At 37.8% G+C, this 25,539-nt stretch overlaps 2 protein-coding genes across 3 annotated transcripts in view; one reads left to right on the top strand and one right to left on the bottom strand.

Moving 5' to 3' along the window:
* Positions 1 to 4,789: 4,789 nt before the first annotated feature.
* LOC118742258 (arrestin domain-containing protein 3) lies at positions 4,790 to 14,982 on the bottom strand. The gene is made up of 4 exons (XM_036474199.1): positions 13,999 to 14,982; positions 6,831 to 7,198; positions 6,234 to 6,756; positions 4,790 to 5,407 (listed from the first exon to the last, which is right to left on the bottom strand). The coding sequence occupies exons 1-4, from the start codon at positions 14,111 to 14,113 to the stop codon at positions 4,953 to 4,955; spliced, it is 1,461 nt and encodes a 486-aa protein (XP_036330092.1). The 5' UTR covers positions 14,114 to 14,982; the 3' UTR covers positions 4,790 to 4,952.
* An 8,889-nt stretch (positions 14,983 to 23,871) lies between these two features.
* LOC118742224 (arrestin domain-containing protein 3) overlaps positions 23,872 to 25,539 on the top strand; it is a 32,082-nt gene continuing 30,414 nt past the window's right edge. The window contains exons 1-2 of one of the 2 annotated variants that reach the window (XM_036474147.1): positions 23,872 to 23,985; positions 24,072 to 24,713. In XM_036474147.1, coding sequence (XP_036330040.1) covers positions 24,599 to 24,713 — 115 coding nt within the window. In that variant the 5' untranslated portion in view covers positions 23,872 to 23,985; positions 24,072 to 24,598. Of the gene's footprint in view, positions 24,001 to 24,071; positions 24,714 to 25,539 lie in introns of both variants that reach the window. The other variant, XM_036474139.1, reaches the window with a different exon arrangement.

Below are 25,539 nucleotides of genomic sequence, written 5' to 3'. Positions count from 1 at the left end.
GAAATAGATCAAGGACGACTGATTTTTTGAAAGTTTTAAGGAGATAAACTACAGGAGATAGTGCGGAAAGAACAAATATGAAAACATATTAATTCAGAGGTGGCGAAAAATCGGTTTTGTAATGAATTTTTAAATGTTTAAGCAAGTATATTATAAACTCTGGCCACTCTAGTGCAATTAGAGTGAAACTTTGCAGTACTCCTGAAGTTGAAATTGTGCTGCCAGATTTCTGTATAGAATTTAAATATGGAGGATAGAAAGTATTTCCGGCGATATATATTGCTGACGCATTTTTTTAGATTTTTCCATTCCTTTTTATAAAAAACATGGCGTGGCTATAGATAAAGGAGATCTAGTGTTGAAATAGTATTGAAAATGGCATATATCTATTGCTGCCGCAAAGAAAATTAGATATTGAATAGCAATATGGATGAGAATACTTTATTAAATTTTTCGGAATTTCTTAAAGCTCAGTTAGTCTAGACTTAACTTCATTTAACTTACCATAAGAAATCATCAATGATTACTAAACACGTCAACTTAAGCCAAGAGCGGAAATATTTTGTTTTTGTGTTTTCTTATTCAACTGTTTAACAGTTCGCCGCCTAAGATGTCACAGCAAACAAAATGGCAAGCCTGACTCACCGCTCCCAATTTCCGTAAGGCCGTAACTTAAGAGCGCAGTTACCCACGAACGTGTACGTAGCGTAGCGTAGTAGTACGTAGAAAGATATCAAGTGTGCTGTTGAAAGAAAGAGAGAGAAGCAATGTGTACGTCACGTCCTGCGGTGGTGAGTTTTTGTTAACACGCAGATCCCATAAGATAGATCGTATCAGCTGACACGTTCTCCGTTTTTACGTCCGTGGGTAACTGCGCTGATATTAGTCAAGAACGTAAACCTACCAGTACGTATACCCGTTGCGCAGAAATCTGCGGAATTTAGATTTTTCCGTCTCAGATGATTTCTTCCTTCTATAGACGGTTGCTACTTCGTCGGTTTTGGAGATGGTAAAAAAGTTATAATTTCCTATTCAAAATACGTTTAAAATATTTGAAATTTACTATTGAATAAGGTTTTTTGTTGAAAACTAAGTAGTTTATATTTAGCTACGATCTATTATAGCACGAAAAATTGTAGTTGAAAAGGTAAGTTTATGAAAAGGCATTGATAAATGGCAACACTGTAGTAAGCAACACTGAGGGCTCCAGTAATCGACAAAATTCTACGTATACAGACTGCGTTTAAGTATACGTTCTGCGTTCTTGACTAATTTCAGCTTAAGAATCTAAAATCTACAGGTTCTTAAGTTGCTTACGGTAAGTTAAGTTTTAACTAACCGCCAACACAATTTCTCAAATAACAAGTTGGCCAAGATATTAAGTTAAGCTACTGACATTATGTCTAGACTAACTGAGCTTTTAATGCTCCATACAAATGAATTACTTGTTCCTTTTTCAAAGCAGGATCTGATCAAATCAGGTATAGTAGCTGCGGTTCACTTACACATCCGGCGATAACAAAGAGGAAATTAACCTTTTCATAATAATTCATCTATCACGGCGGGTCTAAAGAAGCGAGCTATATCGGTTCAAGGTACTGACACTACAGTCACCTAAACTCGTACCGAGCATATGACCCCCTTATGAACCTTCCCAATTAAATCCACTCAACTAACACCCCTCTCCGTTTGGTCCGACAATATAACACATTGCCTGGGCCTACCGTTCATTGAGCTTTACGACAACGATTGATATGAACCTACATCATCGGAATAAATGGGAAGAGCATATGAAGGCTTGTCACTTCACCTCTGGTGTAAGCAAGCTTTGGTCAAACGAGAGGCCGCTGTCCAACCCGACGAAACGTGCCCCCAGAGTCGAAATCTCGTTCGCCGTCCGCACCTCGTCGGACCCGGAACAACTTTAGCCGGCAATTTACGCTGCTTCCTCCGACGTACAAAGCCAAACGTCTAGTGACCAGAAGGCTACACAAACTGCAAACACTTAGTGGGCCTTTGTTTTCACCAGCGGCGAGATTCAAGATAGCCATAGGAAAGGCGAAATCCTCCAAAGCCATATGACCCAATGGAACATGCATGCTGATGCCGAAAAATTTGCGTCCTGTGGGAGTAGACTACCTTACCAAGGTCATCAACCTGTCTATGGCCACTCTTATCATTCCGGACATCTGGAAAATGCGGAGAGTGGCCCACTGCTTAGACCAGGGAGTCTTATTGTCCGATAACCCTCCTTTCCCGGTAGCGAAGATACTTGAGGCCTTGCTACTCCGACGCTATACGAACCACCTGTGCCCAGCGAGGCATCAACATGGGTTCCGTAGAATTAACAGCACAACAACAGCACTAAACGCCATAAACACTCAGATAACTCGTGTCCTAAACCGACACCGCTACTGTGAGAGAACAGTTCTAGTAGCGTTGGATCTGCCAAAGCATTTGATACCCTCAGCCACTCCACGCTACTAGACGACATTGAAGCGTCCTCTCTCCCACAAGGGCCCAAACGGTGCTCAGCGAAGTATCTGTCGACATTCGACAAAACCGGCAAGTCAAGAAAAATTAAACAGAGGGTCCCGAAGGGTGGTCGCCTTTTCTCCGATACTGTTTAACTATTATATTTCAAAGCTCCCTCAACCACCAGAGGGAGTCTTGATTGTGTTTTGTGCTGAAGACTGCTTGATAATAGTGTCTGGAAATGGAATGGATCGAAAGTAAACGGGTACCCCTCCGAACCCTCTCCCCTTCAAAGTCCTCGGAAACCATTTTAACCACCTGGCTGAAGGAGGTCAGACTACAGCTGAGAATTCACGTCGATGACGTTCGAATTCCGACTGTGAATAACCCAAAAAATCACGGAGTTAGCATCGATAATCTCCTCTCCTTCTCGGCGCATACAACCGCAATTATCAATCGAGTACAGAGCCACACAAAATGCCCTCAAGTCGCTAGCTGGCAGCACCATGGGCAAATACAAAGAAACGTTGCTGGTTGCACCAGGGGTAAATAGAAAGATACGTTGCTGGAAACATACAAGGCAACTGGCCGTCCGCTTCTAAACTACGCAGCGTCTATATGAGCGCCGGGGACTATTAGGGCGCAGTGGACGAAGCTACATACCTTACAAAACGCGGCCACCGGATGGGTGTCACCGGCGTGGGCACCAGAACAGACATCTGCTTGCGGCGGTGCCCTCGCCAGTGCACGTCGAACTGACGGACGAAGTCCAGACATTCATAAAGCAAAATCTGGTCATGACAGCATATCAACAGTCATTTAGAACACAACCACCTAACGTGGATGAGACAGAGCTTCGCCTGACTCGGGAGACTCGAACCACAATAGCCCAACTTCGCTCTGCCTACTGTAGTAGGATGAACTCGTACCAGAGCATATTAGATGCAGATGTGCCAACCGAGTGTCCGGCATGCGGGGGTACACCCCACGACTCGAGACATCGATTCGCGTGCCCTGTAAACCCTCTCACCAGACACCTCTGTCATACGGAAAAACCCAATTGAAGTTGCACGCTTTATAGGCCTCCCGCTAGTTGAGCTTGACGCCAAGATGGAGGGACAAGCCGATTTAGACAGGGTTGAGTAGCTGCTAAAATAACAACAACAAGAACGATTGATAGACAGGGCAGGACATCGCGGAGATAAATGATTACTTTCAAACGTAGCTCATCATCAATGTCCCTGTCGAGGACAACACTCTGTGAGATCTCCTGTTTAATTTTCCTTATTTTTGGTGTTTGCTCTCGAAAAATACCTACTATTGCAGACCATTTAGATAATACGTCTTCCATCCTTTGACCGTCTGTTAGAGCGAGGAGGCCTAGATGAGCTTCCTCTTTGTTGGGTGGTTCCTCTGGCTTCAGTAGAGCGATTTCATGAACCCTGGAAGAAATGTTATCTTAATTCGTAAGGTTGTACAACTAAGTTTATCAAAACTCATTCACTTAGGAAGCCTTCAGGACCCCTTGAATTGGTCATGCTCCTTCGTCGGAAAACTTGCAATCCCACCAAGCGTACGAAAGGGACGAAGCGAACTGATGCAGAAGTGACCACCATGTAGAACTTATGTTCAATAACATGGACGGCAATTGGTGCGTAAAGAGCGACGAAGAAGCTCTCGATAACTTCGGCTGAGTCTTTGCTATCAGCTTTTGTTGAATATAATGTGGGAGTAGGGATTTAAGGAAGCAAAGTCGACGGGTTTTTCAATCGAGATGATTATGTGTAGGTTGTGCTAACGATATACTAAGTTGCCACATTATGCCATTTATCAGACTAGCGCAAGATATTACTGAGGGAGCAAAAGGTCGAAGCATCTCTCTGCTCAACCAATAAAGTTCCGCTACAATTGCTGACAAGTTTGGACGTCAAAAATCGTGGTGAACATTAAAGACACCCTGTGCCATGGTATTCACTTCTGAGGCTCGAATTGGAGTTTAATGGAGTCTTCTCTTGCGTACACATCTGAAATACGTATCTGGTCTGGTGTTTAACTCGTCTCCAGAACAAGACGTAAGAGCACGGAGCAACCTTACTGCGAGGTATTGCGACTGGATGTTTTCGCCGGTCTAAATTGGTTAGATCGCCAAAACAATTCGTTTTCCATATTCAGCAAGAACTGCCGTTCTATGGAACATTTTCGAAAGTTAAAGACAAATACTGGATTTGCGGCTATGTACAAATTAATCCAAAAGCGAATTGACTTAAAGATATTTGTCAAAAAGGATTTTAATTGAATTAAAACACAATTTGTATGAAATATAAAAATACACATAGGAGTGTACATATGTGTGTATTATAAAATGCAACTTCTCTAATTGAGAGTTTTTAAATCTATATTTAATATATACTTGTATTTCCGATTACGGGATACCAAAAAAAAAAAAACATTTCCATGTTTGAAAAGTCCCTCGAAATTCATTTCCAACCAATACCAGGTTGGGAACCAGGCGCTGGTGGCGGTGTCGGCTCATAATCTGGCGGCAAGCTGAAACCGAGCACTTCGGCATTACCGCCAGCGGTGTTGGAAGAACTTGGCTTAGGACTTGCGGCAGCGTTATGTAAAGGTGGAGCAGATGGTGAAGGCGAGGCTGGGTATGCAGATGGACCTGGTGAAGGCGTATAATTGTGTGCTGGTAGTGAATTATTATGTTGAGGTGTTGATGGCATTGGTGCCGGTGCTGGCGTCGAAGGGCCCGGTGCCGGCGCAATATTTGAAGGATAAACGCCATTTGATGGTGGTAGAGGCTGATTGTTGAGGCCATTACCAGTCGATGGCAAACCGGCATCACTGAGAAAAACAGGATAACGCGGACGGAATGTGTTATCTTCAAATTGTTCGCTACGGACATCCTCCTCGAACATTGGTGCTGCTGCGAATAGGGATTTAAAAGAGCAGTTTATATATATGTATATATATATATGTATGTATATTAGGGTGTATCACAAAAAAGGGTGTGGTCTTTCTACCGGAATTATAAAATGTATTAAATTTTATTGGCCTTATGCGCCAGTTACCCAACGACGGATCCGCCTTTCCGTACTTGCCGTCCGTATCAAATTAATTAAAATTTCTGTTTATAGAGAGAGAGAAGCAATGACGATGTCACCGCCATTCCGTCGCGAGCTTACGTTAACACGAAAATCCCATTACATAGGTCGTGTCAGCTGACACGGTCTCCGATTTTATGTCGACATCCTTCTTCAATGAAAATAATGTAGCATTCTCATACCAATCATCCATATTTAAGCCATTTACAGTCTTCTTTATTTTTTATGACTTCCGTCAAAATACATATTTCGGAAAAATATTAAGATTTACGTGAGCTAAGCTAAGACCATTGGAAAATATCCCCAAAAATCTTATTATTTTGCTTTTGTTGATAAAAATTTTAAATATTATAAGCAAACTTTTCAAGCTTAAAACGTTCTGTCGTGTGAGATAATTTTTTAGAAAAAATATTAAAAAAAAATGTACTTATATAAAACTTGATTTTTGGTGGCATTTTCAAATAGATCCAGCTCACGCAAATCTTAATATTTTTTGCGAAGTATTTTATTAGAAGTCTTAACATGAAATAGATTTTATATTTCCGCTGGCAAAACAGTGCCGATTGTTTTTTTTTTGTATAAATGGTGATGCACCCTAATGTACATGTGGGCGTATGTATAATAAAGCCTTGTCAGACTGAAACTTACGCAATGGCTTGTAGACTGGTCCAGCGCCAGGTTGTGTTGTTACCGGACCCGCATCATTGGCGCTTGCATATAACGGTACCGTGCCGATGGTCAATGGAAATTCAATTACCAAATCGCCATGAATACGCGAAACTTTGGCTATAAATTTGAGCGTATAACTAACTTTGATAAGACTACAGTTCTCCAATGAAGTGGGCGTGGTGGAGGGAATTTGCAAATACTCATTAAATTCCGCTTTATTATGCTTAATCACTTCACCGCAGTGATTATCGGCAACTTTGATCTCTACAACTTGGCGTTTAGCTTCCGGATTGCGACTGCTGAAGTTCACTTTCTTCATTAAGCGCACTTTTACATCGGAACAATGCACATCCGATTGATTATCCAATAAAGCGTGGAAACGTATCTTCTGCCCAGGTGCATAAGCCGAGAAGGGCACTTTAACCTGCAACACCATGGGGCCATTACCGCCGCAACACAAGCCCCAACAAAATGTTTTCTCCTCAATCTTTTGTAGTGGTTTCTAAAGGAAAATGAGTAAAAAATATTTGTGATCAAGTCAAGATTAATGTTTTTACATTAATTTCACCGCCTTACCATATGCTCTGGATTGAGATTCAAATCGAATGGCGATATCACCGTATAACCCTGCTTGAATTTGTTATCATATCGCATCACACGATCTATCACCAACGCCACTTCATGTTGCACTTGTCCCCAGGAACCGTTAAACGATGTTGGCGAATTTGGTGGTATGGTCGTTTGAAATGGAAAAGCATACTTTCCAGGTGGCAGCTCAATTTGTGAACCGCCACTTTGACCATAAACATGATTTTCCGTACTGTAGTACAACTCGGAGCCGGAAAAGGTTTCAATGGTCTTCTGCGGTTTACCCTCAGTGTCTTGCTTCGTTACATTTTCCGTCCAGCGGGTTTCAGCATGGCCACAGACGCTAATGTAAATGGCTGCAAAATCAAATGAAAAGTTCCAAAAGCGTTTAGTAATGCAACTTATCGTACTTAAGAGCAAGTGCAATGCATAGACACAGTTAATCCTCAAACTACTTAATTGTCGGAATTGAATTGACTTTGGTGTTGTCAATTAATCTAATAGAATTGTTCTCAATTAATTTCTACAAAAATATCTATTAAGTCATAAAAGTATATAGTAGTTGAGTATTATTTTTATATCTATGCAATCGTAGCACTCGTACTTCTATTGCGCTAAATTGCTCAGCTTCTTTCTTCCTTCCCTATTAGATCATTTATCATTCTTCAGTAGGTGGAGATGATTGTAGAATTCTATTAAATATTTTTCATGAATTGTTTGCTACTTAGGTCAAATGCCAGTAATTGATGGTTCTTATGTCTAGTTCGCGGTGCATGAAAGAACGCCGGTGAACGCTCACATGTTACTACATATTTATATGTGCATACATACATACACATTGTAAATATGTATTTACTTGGGTGAATACTTTTCTTAATTACAGCACCAGTGATGATTCATCACTAACCTTTATCCTCAATCCTGAAACTCATTGCAGCTAAGGTAAGTCAACATTACGCCCGGATTATAGCTGACTCAATAATCATATTGATTACACTTTTTTATTTTTCTTGTTAGTCTTGTCAAGTAAAACAAGTATCGAAATATGAAATTTGCCAAACACCCCCAAACTCTGGGCTTCCGGTTTAAAAACCGGGTTTTTTGTACCTTTGCACATTTAAAGGACCCCTCCCTTCGTCTCAACCTCTTCAAGGCAGGACGGGCAAATGAAGTTGTCATCTACGTCTATCACACTCAGGGGACTATTTCATAAAAGTGACAGCGAAAATTTTGTCACGTCAGGTATTTTCCGTACTGACAGTGTAGTAAATGCAGCTTTCCAAAAGTTGTCACTGCTGCCTATAGCCGTCCAAGAAGAAACAAAGATTTCGCCGACAATTCTGGCTCTGAAATTTTCGGGAAAAAGCGACAATAGTGGCACCTGTCACTTGTAGTAAATAGGCCCCAGGTGTCAGTGCTACGTGAAGTGATCAGTCAGCTGTCTAATAATTTGTCTATAGTACAGGATTTAGTCGAAAAAATATGGTATTCTTCACAAGAAAGTAAATGATCCGGACGTGGATAGCACCGAAGATTTGCAATGCCGATTGGCCTTAAAATGCTACACGAAGTATCGGATAATTATTTTTGAATAAAGTACAAAGAAGGCCGGTAACGCCCTGTCCTCATGTCAATGTATGCTCTAATTGGTGGGATCTATATTGTTGCATATAACTCTCGAGTCGTTTCGGTTACGAAGACCCGACTGCCTTGGGAACACTCGAGGTACCTCGCTCACTCTGACGACTTGGTGCTATGCAGAAATAAACAGATCGAATTTACTTTGCTGATCCTTTGCTGTAGTGGAATGTAATGAAGACGAGGTTACAGGAGGAAGGTATCAGTTAATTAGAGAGGACTAAGAAGCTTTCCTACTGGAAAGAGAATATCAGCGCGGTAGGAGTATCCAGACTTTGAAGGTAAAAGAAAAAGTAGAAATGCCTATATATCAGATTGTGGATCGAGACCGTCAATCGAGTGCTCTATATCCTTACAGTACATTCGAGTTAGAGTCACTCACTTTCGAAGGGAGAATATCCTGGCGCGCACTAGGTGACATATATATATGTATGTATGTATGTACGTTTAATATTTCGAGCTCAAAAAGTGGTCAGGGGGATAAATGAGATTGTCTACCCTGGTATTGCTGCTCATAGCGATGTGTAGAGGCGACCCGGCAGTTGTAGTGAGTTGAAGGTGGGGAAGGTGCGGGAGTTGATTTGTTGCTCATGCTCATGTTCTTTGGTGGCTAAATATGTTTCAGAAGTTGTGACTAATCGAAATATAGCAGAAGGGTGCGGAGACGAACCAAGGTTAATAGGTTCCCAGATTTAAGTGGGGTTAAGTCGCCGAAAGAAGAACTCTTGTTCGAGTAAAGCCCTAGTCACTCCAGTATGTAGAACTAGATGACGTGGAAGTTCCCCCTTCTTGTTAAAAACACATTCGTTGAATATCCATACTTCTATGCACAAATTATGTAAATCGGCTAATTTGGCATGTTTAAACATTTATGAAATTAGATTTGTTTAGAGTAGATAAGCCCTCTAATTAGTGCAAGACATTTCCTTTCATGAGATAGTTGAAGCAAGTTTCTCAACTGGCCGCCAAGTATGCAATTTAATGTCATGATATTTGTAAATATGTATGTATACTAGGGTTGGGACTATCCGTATCCGTCCGGAAATACATGTTTACGCATATCCGGATATCAGATTGGTTATTAATATTTTTATCCGGATATACGATTCAAATCCGTTTAACATCCGTTAACTTTGCATTACGGTTAATATTCGGTCATATGCGGCTATTTAAATCAGAAATCCGGATAGAATTCCCATCGGTAATGTATATATATGAGGCCCCTCTCAAAAAATGGTTGGGTTAGAAAAATTTTTTGAAATCCAATATGGCGGACCCAAAATGGCGGACAAAAACGATTAGATTCACTTAAAATTTGTTTTGTAGGTTTTTGGGGTGGCTGATTACGAATACGATCAGGAAGTTCTAAAATTCAAAATTGTTTCAAGTAAAAAAAAAAAATCGGTTACATTTTTGCAAACTCGGTAAAATTTTTTTAAATTTTAATTGATGACTACCGTTTTTTGAAATCCAACATAGCGGACCTAATATGGCGGACAAAGTTTTGAAAAATTATTGGATTCACTTGAAATATGTTACTGGCGGCTTTTGGGGTCACTAAATAGAATATGATTATGAATTTTTAAAATTTTAAATTCAAAATGGCGAATCCACTATGGTGGATAAATTTGTGATAATTCATTCATACACTCTTCAAAATTGGGTCAGGTAAAGCAATCGGTTATATTTTTGAAAATTCGGTAAAAAAGTTTACTTTTAAATGATGACTGGCGTTTTCAGAGATCCAATATGGCGGGCAAAATTAATTTTACAAATGTTTGTATACACTTGAAATTAGTTACTGGCGGCTTTTTGGAGTGGCGGATTACAAATACGATCAGGAATTTCAAACATTCCAAATGTGGGATCCAATATGGTGAATTCAATAAATTAGATAGTAAAAATTTTTACCAAATTTTAAGAATTTTAATTTAAGAATTTTTTTACCTGAATCAATTTTGGACAGAGGAGCTTCAGTTGACGAAGAATGCCTCATATGCATATTTTAAATGTGAATATGTCAAATATGTAGGCAAGTACATATTTAATTGCTGTGCTTTAAAAAACGTAGTGCAATTATCAGCAATTGCATAGTAGTTTATAAACCTATTTACATACATACATAAGTGCATATAGACATGTTTTACATTCATATATTCTTATGTATATATATGTATATGTACATATGTATGTACAATTTCCAACAGATCAATCGGCTGGCATGCAACAAATAATAACAATTACTAGCTAAGAGTGTTTTATTTATTACAGACGTAGACTTATCGGAAATGTAAAATTGAAATTGCAAAAAAGTGTAATAAAGCAGCTCCAGCATTAAATTTGATTTAATTTTTTTATTGTTGTCTCCTTTTGTTTAGAATATTTTTTTTTTGCAAAAATGCTACATATGTATATATATGTACATAAATAATAGTGGCTTAGTTGGCTTTTAATTCATAATTAATGAAGCAGATATGTATGTACATATTCAACTTTTTTGTACCAACACGTGTAGGTATCTATTTGCTTGTATCGAAATGCTTCTGCAAATTTCCGGTGACGTAATCATTTCGGAGTATAACAAATTTCATAGACTTGAATACATATTTAATAGGAATGACTTCACTACGCATATTTTTTTTATTCTTATGAGGAGTTTTATTGCATGGTGCGAGAGGTGACTAGAGAATGGCTGGTAAATGGAGTTATAAAAATGCGTCAGAGGTTTACATACATATTTACATGAATAGCTTCAAATGATTCTGGCAAGTATGTATTTCTCTGCTACGAGTTTGAAAATAAGTACTATGAATCAACGAAAAGTTTCTCATCACTTTGGCTGAGTTATGTATGTATGTATAGTAAACTACAAACAATAGCGTAAACTCCTATCATAGTGGAATGGTAAGCGACGTCGGGCGAATACCTAAATAAAGATGCTACTCCATTAAATTTATTTTGGACAGCAGTACATATACAGTGACTCAAACAAATGACCAAGCGTTGTTTTTTTGTAATATTCGTAATATTTTTCCAGCTTGATTTTTGATATTTTTATATAAAAAATTCGTCTAAGCTTTAACCAAAACCGTATAAATGACAGTTTCAAACTTTATACAAAATTTAGGAAAATTCACGAAATTTTTATCAAAACTTCAACTGTTTATTCTGAGTTTGTAGAAAATTTTTGGGTATGCAGTTTAATAGCCCATACAATTTTAGTGTAATGCAGTGCAAGTTTCAAACGGCTAAAAAATCGCGTTGATTTTTGAGAATTTTTTTTGGAAGCTACTTTTTCGGGTTTTTTGATAATAAAAAGCGCAATTTACAAAAACTTGCGTTGATATTTTGAAATTTTGTTGCTGACGGTCTCTCGCGTTTTATTTCATAAGAAATTCATACTTATATGAAAAACTGCATACCCAAAAATTTTCTAAAAATTCTGAATAAAAAGTTGAAATTTTGATGCAAATTTTTTGAATTTTCCTAGATTTTGTATAAAGTTTGAAACGATATAAAAATAACAAAAAAAAATATTTTGCTTGAAAAAAAAAATCCGAATATTTGAAGAAAATCAACACGTGGTCATTTGTTTGAGTCACTGTAAATATACAGCAGGGTAGTTGACGAGTTCGAAACAATACACTTGCAATAAGAAGCCGAACGTATATATGTACATATATGTATTCATTACCCTGCAAAAATCTGTGGACCATGTAATCCAATTGTGCCATATTGGAGTAGGTACTTACAAAATACTCCTATTTAATGGAGTAGCGGACCAACTCGAGCCTCTACACCAGCTTATTGTTATCTGATCATTGCTCGTGTTTTAACGATCGTAATCCCTACACGATGTTTGTTGGGCTGTGTTGCCAAGAGGGAGGGATTCCATGACATGACATAACACATCCTTATCTTCAGTTTTATCCTTTGTCATTAGCAGGGAACGGATTTTTAGGACCTAAAAACCTATAAAAAAGGCAAAATAAAATAACGAAATAGGCTGGAAAAGGCAAAATAAAATAGTGAAAAAGGCAGGAAAAGGCACTAGGTGTTGCAAAAAAGGCAAAAAAAGGCAAAACAAAATAGCGAAAAAGGCAGGAAAAGGCACTAAAAAAAGACAGAAAATACGAAGAACAATCAAAAAATACATTTATATTAGAAATGTTTATATTACAAGTAAAAAGAGAAAAACTATGAACTAATTTCATTATATGAAAAATTTGTACTTTGAATCTTTGACTATTTTATCCTTTCGAGTTTCTAACTCATAAAACTTTAATCTGTATAGTTCTAGTAACATTGAACCACAAGATGCATTTTGAAGTTTTCTGGCAGCATTTTCATTCGATTTTCGCGAAGAAAAGCCTTGAATGTACTAAATGTGTGCTCGACGTAAGTTGATACAAGTGGAGCCCAATTTAAACATGGAAAGTTTGAAACGTCCATATTATCAGGAATAAGGGCGTTTTCCTCGCCCTTTACAATTTTATCCACACCCCTTATTGTCTCCAAGCCTTTGTTAGCTGAGAAAACGGCTTTGAATTTTTCCAACACCAATTTGGCAAGAGGTCTCTGCGCTTCTATAAGCCGCATGGGCAATGTGTATATTTTTTAATCTTAAAAAAAAATTGTAAATGCTATAATCACTTTTTTAAAGGTAGAAAAGGCAAAAAAAGGCAAATATCTTAAAAAAGGCAAAAAAAGGCAACATCAAATGTGTATATATGGAATCAGGGAAAGCTAAATCGTGGACATTCTTAATCGAATATACTCTATCTCTTCAGCAGAAAAAAAAGGCAATTTCCATAAAATCCGTTCCCTGATCATTAGATACCTCATATCATTTTCTTTATTTCCCCAAATGTATCTTAATATATTTTTTTTTTTTCTAATCTACATATTGACCTTTTATTTATATTATTTTGTTTTATTTTTAACCGACTTCAAAAAAAGGAGGAATATTTTTTTATGTATATATGTTACCGCATAACATTATACCCGTTGACCGATTTCAATAATTATTTTTTATCGGAAAGGTGGTATCGGAAGGTATACTAATTTGGTTTATTTCAGAACATTGGATGCTAAATTTTTATATGAGCATATATGTATGTAGGTCGGTTGTATACTTTGCTTAAAAATTACTTATTACTTTACATTTTATTCTATTTGGGTTTATTTTATTTTATCACATTTTGCTTTTATTTTTTCTGTTTTCTTTTAACTTATTTTAGTTTTATTTTATCTTGATTTTAATTTTATTTGATTTAAATTTATTATTTTTGGTTTAATTATATATTTATTACGGTGTCTTATTTTACTTTAAATACTTTTACTTGAAAGTGTTTTACTTTTATTTAATCTTATATTATTTTTTCCAAAAGTTTGAATATTATTCTGTCTTAACTTTATTTTATTTGATTTCTTTTGAAGTACTTTTAATTGGTTTACTAATCATTAGAAGCTATGAAATGAATAATAAAATACTGTAGTTAATTTTGGCAATACGCACATCTAATCGTTTTTGGCCTTGTTGTGATTAGCTCCGCCACGCCGGAAACCGTCTGACCGGCATAATAAACCCCCAACGGATTGTTGTCAAATGTAATAGTACACTTGCTGGCCATATTGTTGCTTTTGTTATTAATTTTCACACAGCTGCCTTGTTTATTACTGAACTTCGGCTTTTGTAGTAAGTATGTATGTACATATGTATGTATACTTAATATTCCACAGTGCTGCTTTCGGGCGTTTCCTCAAAAGGCAGTGAGGCGTGTTAAAAGTAATGCAAATGTCGCCAAATGTCTTTGGTTGCTCTTGTTGCTCCAGCTGTCTTTAATAGTGTGAGCAGAGAGTATCTTAAAGGCAATGGAACGAACTTTTAATCCAACGCCCTCGAATGGAAAGCTGTTTAGCGGCTTTGATAGTTGATGCAAGTTTCAAGGTTGCACGCCGGTGTTAACCGGTGTCTATCTGCTTGACTTAATTGTTTGTTTTGCTATTTACACGCCAAGCATTATTTGTTTATTCAGGTAGGTATGTACTTGCATAGGTGCCTATATAAACTTGTTACTTTTGCGAGCAGCGAGCAGGTAAAAATCATTTCACCAAACACTCAATTCCTGTTGGCGTAGCACTGCACACAATTCAGTTAATGTATTTGTTTATATGTAATTGTTTTTGTTTTATTAGTTATTTATAGCCACTATAGTGAGTATGACATAATTTCACTCGCACGCGACCGACCGACTTAGCAAAACTACTCCCGCAGCATATTTATTAGACACTGTGCGAAAACGTAGCAAATTCCGCTTTAAATATTTAGTTGATATGAAACTAACATTTCCTCTTCTCTATTGACACTGACACACACTCTCTAGCATCTGAGATTGCGCTCCACAAACCCGTCTATTTACCAGCAACTCCAATTCGAAACTGAATTAAATAAATAAATTTAACAAAGTGAAAACGCACACAAACGGGTCGCCGTAGTGAGCAACAGTAGAAAGATTTAACCTGCAATAATGCTTTACCCCGGAGCCCTGCGCATAAGAATCGAACAAAGAAGTACATTTTTATGTACATAAATATGTATGTTTGTGTGTGTATATACGTACTCTAGCCTACAAACCCTACAGGAAATTTCATTTACTATTTCAAACCACGGTGCCTCTAGTAATACATAGAGAATTTTTGACTAGCTTTGTGGTCTTCTTAACTTCAAATAAGAAAATAGTGAGTACATTGTAATAGTATTTGGCGAGTCATACTTCTGAAGAGGATTTATTAATATCCAAGCGTGTCCCGTGACCTGGAAGAAATCATTTGTTCTTTTTGGTTTGTTGCTTGTAGTGCTTCCTAGTAGCTGTCTATATTTTAATTAGCGTGTTTTTGCGCCATTTTTTTGGACTTCTCGCGGGAATATGTTTGGGACATGTACATCTTAAGTTACTTGGTCGAACCATCTTGATTCTCTAAAGAATCTGCCCATTTCGCTTATGGTAGCTCCTGATATCGGTTAGTTGTGTATTAGGTGTCTGCCTAACTTTTTCTATCCAGTATTCAAAAGACCTGAACATTCTCAACGGCCGTCTGGATGTGATTATATTATTGCTTTGTTTTTGTAACCTACTCCGGTGCGTAAGACTTTAGAGACTTCTAAGATACTTAGAACTTGGAATTCTTATCATAGAATTAGAGCAAAACCAAGGTCTTCAGAGTAGACTTCCGCTCCCACAGCCAAAGTCTAGATTGTCTACCATATAGTCTGTCGTACTTCCTAAATGCATTTCGTTAACGATCAATCCATGTCCTAAACACCTAATCTCTGAGTCTGATCACCAACTTCATAGTCACTTCCATATAGCACTATCCTAGTACACCCGTTACTCCTGCGCATACAGAGCTCATAATGATTTTTCTATTAATACGAATACAAAATACATAAATAAATGTTTAGTCCTAAGTGTTTGGTCGGTCAAATTTGAGATGTGTGTCTTGATGTCACACAAATGGAAGGGATCTACCCTTTTCCGCCACCGCCGAACGGCAAATGAATTTTAAGAGAAGTTTTTTCAAAATAAAAATATACTCGCAGGTTTGCCTTTACCAGCCGAGGGGCGACCGCTCTTAGAAAAACTTTCTTCTATTTTTAGATGTTACTCGGAGCAGGGATCGAACATTGGCTCTACAGAGTGGTAACCAGTACGCACTTCTAACAACTCGTCTATATAGCGACCGCCTTTCTTTCAGATGTGTAAACATATTGGACCTCAGTATGGGAAAAATTTGTGTTAACCCGGCTAAAAATGTATAACTGCTTCTTGAGTAATCCAGCAAAAGAGTCAGTAATTGCTTCTTGTACATAAAATGAACATTTCTGGCCTTGTTCAAGCGTATTTCAGGACCAGTTCGCGACTAGTTCACAACTAGTTTATGTCCATTTCGGGACTATTTCGAGACTATTTCGGGCTCATTCCTGTAAATGTTCAGAACCATTTCGGGACCGTTTCGCGACTAGTTCCTGTTTTTTCCGGTACTGGTTCTGGGGAATTCTTTCGGGACAAGCTCGCGACTTCAGGACAATTTTGGAACTAGTTAGGAACTATTTCCGAAGTAGATATGAAAAGTCGTGTACTGGTCCCGACAAAATGTATGAAATGAAATGAAAGTGATGTTTAATTTCTAATCCAACCTACTTACTTACATATGTAACTGAATGCCTAATACTTCGCCAACCGTACACAAATGTTTACACATCAAATTTTGTGAGTACTTAGTAGATACTCACGTCTACTTTATCTATCAAAAGTCTTTACCTTAAATGATGACTGTTTCATATTTTGCTCCTGCCGAACAAATCGGACGTTTTAAACAAATTTAAGCAATTGGGAATATATTCCCTACAGGGATGATATTTTTGTAGACCCTATATATGTGTATGTATGTACATGCATATATATACATATATATATATATATATATGGCAATGTGGAGCGATGTTTTAAAAGAGTTTTGAGACAAGTTTTCTTAAAATAACTTTCCGACCAAGCTTTAGATATGTATGTACGTTTTTTTGAGTTTACTGTATGTACCATGAATTCAGCTTGCCGGTGATACCCATATGGATACACATATGTATATAGATATATTGTTCTCACGTATTAAATCCAGTTGCGTAAAAAAAAACATAAAAATCTGAATATAATTATGATTAATAAAACTTATGCGTACTTATATTGAATAAGTGGAAATCGTTAGTTTACTAAGAGACTCGCATAACTCAAAAACTTAGTTTTTGAACGAATAATGCGGTATTTCTCAAGCTGTAAATATTGTAAAAGTTTCATGCTATGCATTTCGTGTGTAGTTTTTGCGTGAAAATACAATGTGCGGCTCTATTTTCCGCATTTTGATAGTAAATAGAAAAATTTTAAGCACGTCTTCAAAAAATCCTGTTTTTTTTTAGTTATGGCAGTCTGTGAGTAAATGAGTGGACTTACTCGTACTTTATGTACTTTTGTACTACACTGTATTACATATATACATACATACATAAGTGTGGTTTTATGGATCAACATTAATGAATCTAGCAGTATGAGCTTTACTTAGAAAAAATTTTATAAAATGTGCGTACATAGATATGCACTTGTGTATATACGCATTAATTTTTTCTTAAACTTTTATGGATTACCAAACATGCATAATAGGAGTCACCACTTGACTTGGTGTCCTACATCCATCAATATTACTTCAGAAATTATGAAATAAAAGAAGAAGCAGAGTGGACTCATCGAACTTTCCGGAACAGGGTTTTTATTGAGAGGACAAAGAAGAAGAAAACAGGCATTTTCTGTTAAAAAAAGGCAAAAAAAAGAGATATAAGTTTCGGTTATGGTAGTTGCCCCATGTAAGTGGCACACATGGGTCATATACATACTTACATACAGCGTTGCCATTTTAGCCGTTTTCCGGCTAGATTTAGCCGGTTGCGACAGCAAACAGCCGGAAAAAATTCGATTTAGCCGGCAGCCGATTTGTTAGCCGTTTTTCAAAAAAAAATTAGCCGTTTTTAGCCGATTTTGTTCTTCGCCTTATTTTATTAAAATTCAAATATACAAGTTTTTATTTTTACAAATTTAGTGCTCCAAAATCTATTAGAAATGGCTAGTCTTATCTCTGAGAAAATTTTCATGTCGGACTGTGATATATAAAATTGAAAAACAATCAGATAGTGAGCCGATTATAATGTTTTTTGTTTTAAGCGAGTGACCCAAATACACATAAACTGGGTCGCGTCATTTTAGCAGATTAAAAAGTTACAAGTTTTGCTGAAATTTTGCAGAATTTTCATAATTTTTACACCAAGTGTGAAATCTGTTTGTAGTATATGTTGTTTGTTAAGTAATGAGCTACATATTCATAAAAAATATTAAATAAACTAAAGAAAAATAGGCAAAACTTGCTTCAATTTTGCGTCCCAGTTTATATTTGGGAGAACGTAGCGGGAATTTTCTTCATACAATTTTTGTTATGAATGTCTTAAATTTAAGTGTGAAGCTTTATTCGCTACACTTAGAAAATAAAAGAGCACGAATTTCGATGTGGAGCAAAACTCTCTGGGAAGACAATACATGGTGCAAACATACTTTTTTAATTTTATAAAATAAAACTGCAGGAGTTTTCATCTTATGTGGATAATTCTTGTGACAAATACATAGTTTCGTGCTTATATTTTTGTATATATATTTTTAGCAGCACCACATCTTTATCAGAAAATTCCGAGAATCCAAAAATTGGTACTGTTACAAGTTGCAGGCATCATTTTAACTCGGCCTCTTTCCTGTCCCACTGATAATGGTACATCTTTCAGAGGTTTAAAGATATTTTGAGTCAGAAATTTGTTATCAACCTCCGTACCCTACCTCGGAAAAGCAAAAAACTTTATATTCGAACGTTTGCTCAGGTGTACCGAATTCTGGCAGTTTGGAAACGTGCAACACTTTTAAAATTTTCATCCAACTTCACTAACTTCAAATTTTTTTCTACTTTTTTAAGAAACAAAAATTTTTCTGCTAGTGAATCTGGTGGCATGATTTTAGTTAAATGTCATAAACTTGTTAAAAGTGAAGTGGTCGGCAACAACAACAAATGTCAATGCCTTCTGCTTTCACAGCTTTACGTGTTCATTTCTCAAAATATTGCCCTCCGACTAAGCAAAAGTGCCATACTTTCAGCTAATATAGCCATTTTGCGGGACAAAAAGCAACCTACTGAAAATGATCCAATATTTATAAGAAGGTAAAATTGTTTAATAGAAAAGAAAATGCCATAAGTTTGTAATTTATCTCTGTTTTTATATTTAAGTAATACAAACATTACTTCTGATGTAAAGCTTAGCTACGTATAACGACAGTTTCCTTTGTTAAACAAAAATAAAGTGGTGTACAGCTTAGCTACGTATAAATAATCTTTATTAACCAAAAAAAAATCAATGGATTTACTAGCCTTTCTAATTGTAGTTTATGTATTTAAAAAAAATTGAATTCTGGTTGAAACATTTTAGCCGTTTTTAGCCGTTTTTTTTGTCCAATCTAGCCGGTCGCCCTGAAAAGTTCTGGCAACACTGCTTACATACGGCTGTCCCTTAGGTTACCACAACGTATTGAACGGCAACCACCTCTAGCGAAATGCGTTATGTCCCCAGCACGAGGTATCGCAGTTGGCTAATGTCAGTTTCTGAGGGATTCTCACGGCTGCTTAGAGAGTGCGATGTTAGATTTTTAGACGACATACTGTTAAAAACTGACAAACTTAAGAAAAAAATGTTGAGATGATTCCATCTCATCATTCTCTAAACAGGTGGGACATTGAGGCTCAGATATGAGATTCAGTCTCAGCGCATGAATTCCTAACAGACAGTGCCTTACAGTGTTGGCAACCATGGGCTTTTCCTACCAAAACTGGTAGGGTTTTTTCCATTTGGTAGGTTGGTAGGCTAGATTGGATTTTGGTAGGTTTAGCGACAATAATAGTTAGTTGAGAAAAATATAAAATATGTATCTCCAAACATTTTAACAACCTTGTTTACATGACTATTTCACCGGTGGAGTCCACCATTGTCCATCTGATAGAAACTTCATTGTGAGACTTGAGGAATATCACCAAAACTAACCTATTGGTATTTGAATATGGTAGTAGGACCCATTGTCACATATGCAGCACTGGCCTGGTGACCAAAAGCTACGCAAGTAAAGGCGTGTGCCACCTTTAGCAAGCTGCACCGACTGGTCCGCGTAGCCATTACAGGAGCTATGGGCACTAGTCCAACGGATGCCCTTGGTGTCATTACAGGCATTCCTCTTTTGTCTATTCTGTTTAAAAAAGAGGCCTGCTAGAGCGCCCTACGACTGCCCAATATGATCAGCAAGAAAGTTTGGGATCTTCGGGATCATTTGGAGGTTGTAAAGCCATTCCATGATAATCCCGAGTTATCCTTCTACAAACCCTACAAGGTCAGAATTCCTGAAAGGGACTGCTGTAAAGCGATAATAACTATGATTGACGAAAGGTCCCAAGTTGATATTCAGACGGATCAGACGACGAGACTACTGGGGCAGGCGTATTTGGGCCAAAATTTCAGAAAGTCTGCGAATTACACATACTCAACTATATTCCAGGGGAAAGTATTCGCAATCGAAGTTTGTGTAGAAGGACAAATGGGGCCAAATTAGATATTATGTCGGACAGTCAGGCAGGTTCAAGGCCTTAAACTCTTATAAAACGGCAGCAGGTTTTTGGAAAGCTGTAGAACTTTTTTGAACCACTTGGATGCTCACAGTAATGTAACGCTGTGGTGGTTATAATAATAATAATATGTATTTGTAAAGAGACAAACATTTGTGTACGTCTGTACAGTAAAATGAATTGCTATACGTAGTTATTTTTTTTTTATTTAACTAGCTGTGTTTTAATTTTTCTACATGCTATGTTATCTACGTTTTTAATAAGCTTGACATTAAAAAAATTTCGGTAGGTTTTGATTGATTTTGGTAGGAAGTTTTGGTAGGAAAAAAATGTGTCCGTGGCAACACTGGTGCCTTATCAAAATACGCACCAAGTTGTGGCAACCAAGTCGACTGATCCCTTAATTTTATCTACATCTGTCCGAAATAAACGCTATAGTGGTCCCGAAGAGTATGTAAACAGGAGGTCTTTAATTTTACCACTCCCCCAATAATTCCTTCATTGTCTTTCACTACCATTAGCTGACTAACTTTCATAGTGTTGTCCATGTTGTATGAGTAACCTAAGAGAACTCCTCACTTAATTTCTGAAGTGAAACCTCTTTGCGCTTCTTTGGCTCTACAACCATTCATCGGTTTGGGTCGAGTCCAAAAAACTTCGCCAATTATGGCTCTCCTTGTCGGGGTCGAAGGATCTATTCACCGGATCCTCGTCATCCATGCATACAATATACGTAGCGCTGAATTTTAATGCGGTTAACTATGACCATCTCTATAAAAATCTCGTACAGTTCGTCCTTCCATCTTCTTCGGTACTCGTCGCCTACGCGAACAGAATAGTTCTCTGTAAAGCCCCCAAAGTCTTCTCATCTTTATTCGTCCACGTTTCCGCGGCATATAAAATAGCGGGCATGATGAGAGATTTGTAGAGTGTAAATTTTGTTTGTCGAGAAAGGGCTCTACTATTCAATTGCCTACCGAGCTCAAAGTAGCACATTTCGGAGCACAAGAGCTACTTTCGCTAGATCTTCAGGATGACAGAGTTGATGTTGTTTATGCTGGTAGACAAGCTTCTTCATTGCTTCAAAATTATAACTGTCAACATAGAAGTGTGTCACAAAACCTGAGGACTTTTTGTGTGTTGCCAGGAGGTACTTTGTCTTGTCCATGTTCACCGCATAACCAACCCTATTAGTTTCCTTTTCTAAGCTGGAATATGCTGATCTTATGTCCCTCAGTTTCGGGCCGACGATATCAGTATCATTAGCATACGCCAGCATCATCGTGCTGCTGTCATACGGGTATATGGTGGCGACGCGATTCAGATTGGCAGCTCGTTTTATGCTTTCCAGCGTCAATTTGAAAAAGGCGCACGAGAGTGAACCTCCTTGTCTAAACCTCGATTGGTCTCAAACGGCGCGGAGAGGTCCTTCCCAATTTGAACGGAGCTGAAGGTTGTATTCAACGGTACTCACCATAGCCGTTTTAGTTTCGCGGGGATACAAAATTTAGATATGGCGTCGTACAGCCAGCGTCACTTCATGCTATAAAAAGCGGCTTTAAATCGACAAAAAGACGGTGTGTGTCGATTTGTTTAACTAGTGTCATTTCCAGGATTAAATGAACTGTGAAAATCTTGTCCATAGTGGACTTACCAGGTCTGAAGCCCACAGTTGGTTCGGGAAGATCTTTCAGTATCGTCGACAGGGACGCAATATTAAGAAGGCTTATTCCGCGATAACTTCTTAAAGACAAACTTGCTTAGGAGCTGGTAGATGGGCAGCTATATGGCCGACATCTTTTCAGGCTTCCCTGCTCTTTTGGATTAACGAAATCAGGTTCTCTGGTGTTACGCACAAACCAAGCTTGCGGTTAACTGCGTACCTCATGGAGCTAAAACGGGGCACTTGAAGAATACGTGCTCTGGGTCTGCGGTAACTGCTGGTCTGCATTGCTCGCAGTAAGGGTTTGGTGTGAGTCCAAGGCGTTGTAGGTATGCTTTAAAACAGCGACGCCCACTGGTGATTTGAGTCAGGTAGTAATCTACCTCTCCATGCTGCCTATTAACCCTGGTTTCAATTTTAGGTCTTAAAACCATTTGATTTCTGCTTTGTTTTCTGATAGAATTTTCGAGCCTCATTAGAGCCTGTTAGTATCTCGAGCTCTTCACACTCACGCCTTTCTGCCGCCCTTTCTTCCTCTTGAGGAGTCGTCTCTCTTCCCCAGTTTTTTCCCGGTGTCGCTCATTTGTCTCGCTTATCGCCATTGGCTGCAGGATAGCTTTGTATGCTGCATATTTTTCAACCGTAGCAGCGCGGCACTCTTCGACTACAACTCCACAACAAGCACGTTCTTGATTGCACAGATTCCCATGCGGGTCGTGGATGCGAGTCGATGTTGGATAGTGCGCACGCCTAGAACGCTCGAAGAATACATATCTTCTGTCTATCACAACATGATCAATTTGGTTCTTCGTTCTTTGATCAGGGAACACCCACCAAGTGGCTTTATGGATGCTTCGATGCTGGTGTCTGGTACTACTAACTACTATGTTTCGTGCCGCGGCGAAGTCGATAAGGCGGTCTCTGTTGTCAGAGGTATTGTCATGATGCCTATATTTTTCTACTGTTGGATCAAATATGCCTTTTTTTCTCACCTTGGCGTAGAAGTCGCCAAGCACGATTTTAAAATCGCGGCAGGAGCAGAGTTCATAGCTGGTTATATAAACTCTTTAGTCTCATCGTCCTTCGATTCGGTCGAGGCGTGCACCTTTAGGCTGATGTTGTTACATTTTTCCTTTATGCGGATTTTGGCCTCAGGTGAAAGAAAGCTAGTTTCGACCTGGGTAGAAGAGGAATGATCGTACCCGTTTTCCAGATATTTTTTGAAACAACTTTGTTTAGCGATCATTGATCTTTAGATAAGGCGGTTTTAAAATTCAAACAAGGAAAAAATCCAACTCCACATTACAAGATCCTAAACATTAATTAGCATTTTTTCCAAGGTGGCAGCACCATAAACTACAGCTGTTCCGATTGCCAACATGCACATCTATTGATCTCTTTCGCGCACACACATTGCAGAGGGCAATAAATATCTGAAGAATGGTACTCTTTTACCTTTGTGGAGAAAACTGTGAATGAAGAAGTTTTCCACTTTTTCGATGAGTTCTTGAACGGGCGGCGGCACCAACGCCACCATTGATGCAAAATGGAAATAGGAAAAATAGAAAGTGCAATTGTAGCGGTAAATAGGTGTGGAACCGAATCGTGAGTGGAGCACAGAATAGAAAAGAACAAAGATTCGGGAATTTCGGTATTTATTGTTTATTTGGCGTTAGTGCTGGAGAAGAGAAAACTGCACAAAGTGGATTTGGATGTTTGCGCATGGAAGAAAAAGTGCTGAACAGTGGCTAGGAATTGTGTGCACAAATAAATGCCACTGGCAAAATATATTGAAGGAATTGACATGGACAAGCAGAGGAACCCAATAGCAAGAAACATTTAGCGGAGCGTAGGGTGACGGAACTCAAGCAAGTGTGTGCGAAAAGAAAGTTGAGGAGAAGCGCGGCGTGCATGCGTTTGCTTTGCATAGCATTAGTGTTTTATTTTTGGATAATATAAAAATATAAAAAGAAAAGTCACAAAATACCAAATATCGAGAGCATTATTAGGCTAAATAGCACATTTACTTGGTCGTTTGCGATGTTGCTGGCAAAAGAAGATTAGGGCTAGGCAACGAACTTATAGAAAAATGAACTGAACTAGCAAATGCCACGGTTTTAAATGAGTAAGTTTGATAAATGATTTGCTGGTAGATATTGAAAGAAAAGCTCATTGAAAAAGTGAAAAAAGCAGTGAATACGAAATGGAAAACGAGAAGTTACGCATCACACTAAGCAACCCGGAAAAGGTGTATTCTGCGGGTGAAACAATAAAAGGCGAAATTTGGTTAAATCTAGCCAAGCGCACAAAAATACGGGGTGAGTACAATTTTGGGAAATTATTTTTGCATCAAAATAGTAGAACTTTAACTGAAAGTATATAACTATTATTTTTATATGCATTCATATACAGTATAGAAATACATTTTTACTTCTATAAACATATATGTATGTACATGTGTATGTATTTAGATATGTGCATACATATGCACTCGCTTTGTAATCGAGTAAGAAATCTCCTTCACTGGTCCAAGTTTCGTAGAAATCTTGAATCATTTACACTTTAGTAATGTACTAATGTGTGTTCGTTTTACTCAGTCGCTTCAACTCTTTCTTTTAAAGCTTCTTTTGTGGTGCATATTTGCATTGGTTCGCTTCTGTTTTGTGAGTTTCACAGCCAATTCATTATGACGAGTGGAGAACAAAGAACTGCCATGGATCCAATAAAAGCGCAATGACGGTTTTGTAGCTTCCACTTTCATTTCACATTTCGTTGAAATAAGATACTCAAATCGAGTTGAAAGTCAAAATATTTGCAGACAATTGTTAAGGTTATTTTAGTTGAATAAATTTGATTACAATTTTTTAAAGTTTTGCTTTCTTCATTGTTGTTGTACGTTGCAATTGCTCTTTTGTTTTGTTTATTTTGTTGCCCTCGATAACGTCATTTATAACTCTTCAGCTACGTCAATTTGTATTTTTTTTTGTTTTGATTTTACTGTGAATGATCGCTCCCGGCAAGAAGCAGCGGCTGACAGGTGTATTTTTTGTTGTTTTGTGAAGCAATGTCACCAGCGTTGCCGCTTTGGTAATTTTTAACCAAAATTGGTAATTTTTTTCTTTATTTATCAAGTTTGGTAATTTG

This window comes from Rhagoletis pomonella, unplaced genomic scaffold (assembly GCF_013731165.1).
Source record: "Rhagoletis pomonella isolate Grant_MI unplaced genomic scaffold, Rhpom_1.0 Rhpom_scaffold_00001, whole genome shotgun sequence".
Classification (NCBI taxonomy): domain Eukaryota; kingdom Metazoa; phylum Arthropoda; class Insecta; order Diptera; family Tephritidae; genus Rhagoletis; species Rhagoletis pomonella.
This window is presented reverse-complemented; position numbering and strand designations above follow the sequence as displayed.

What these genes read in the sequence shown, in the direction of transcription:
- LOC118742258 (XM_036474199.1), bottom strand. Translation starts at nt 14,113, where the DNA reads ATGGCCAGCAAGTGTACTATTACATTTGACAACAATCCGTTGGGGGTT. An exon ending in ATCTCAATCCAGAGCATATG is followed by an intron (nt 6,757 to 6,830) that starts GTAAGGCGGTGA and finishes ATTTTCCTTTAG; the next exon opens with AAACCACTACAAAAGATTGA. An exon ending in ACCAGTCTACAAGCCATTGC is followed by an intron (nt 5,408 to 6,233) that starts GTAAGTTTCAGT and finishes CCCTATTCGCAG; the next exon opens with CAGCACCAATGTTCGAGGAG.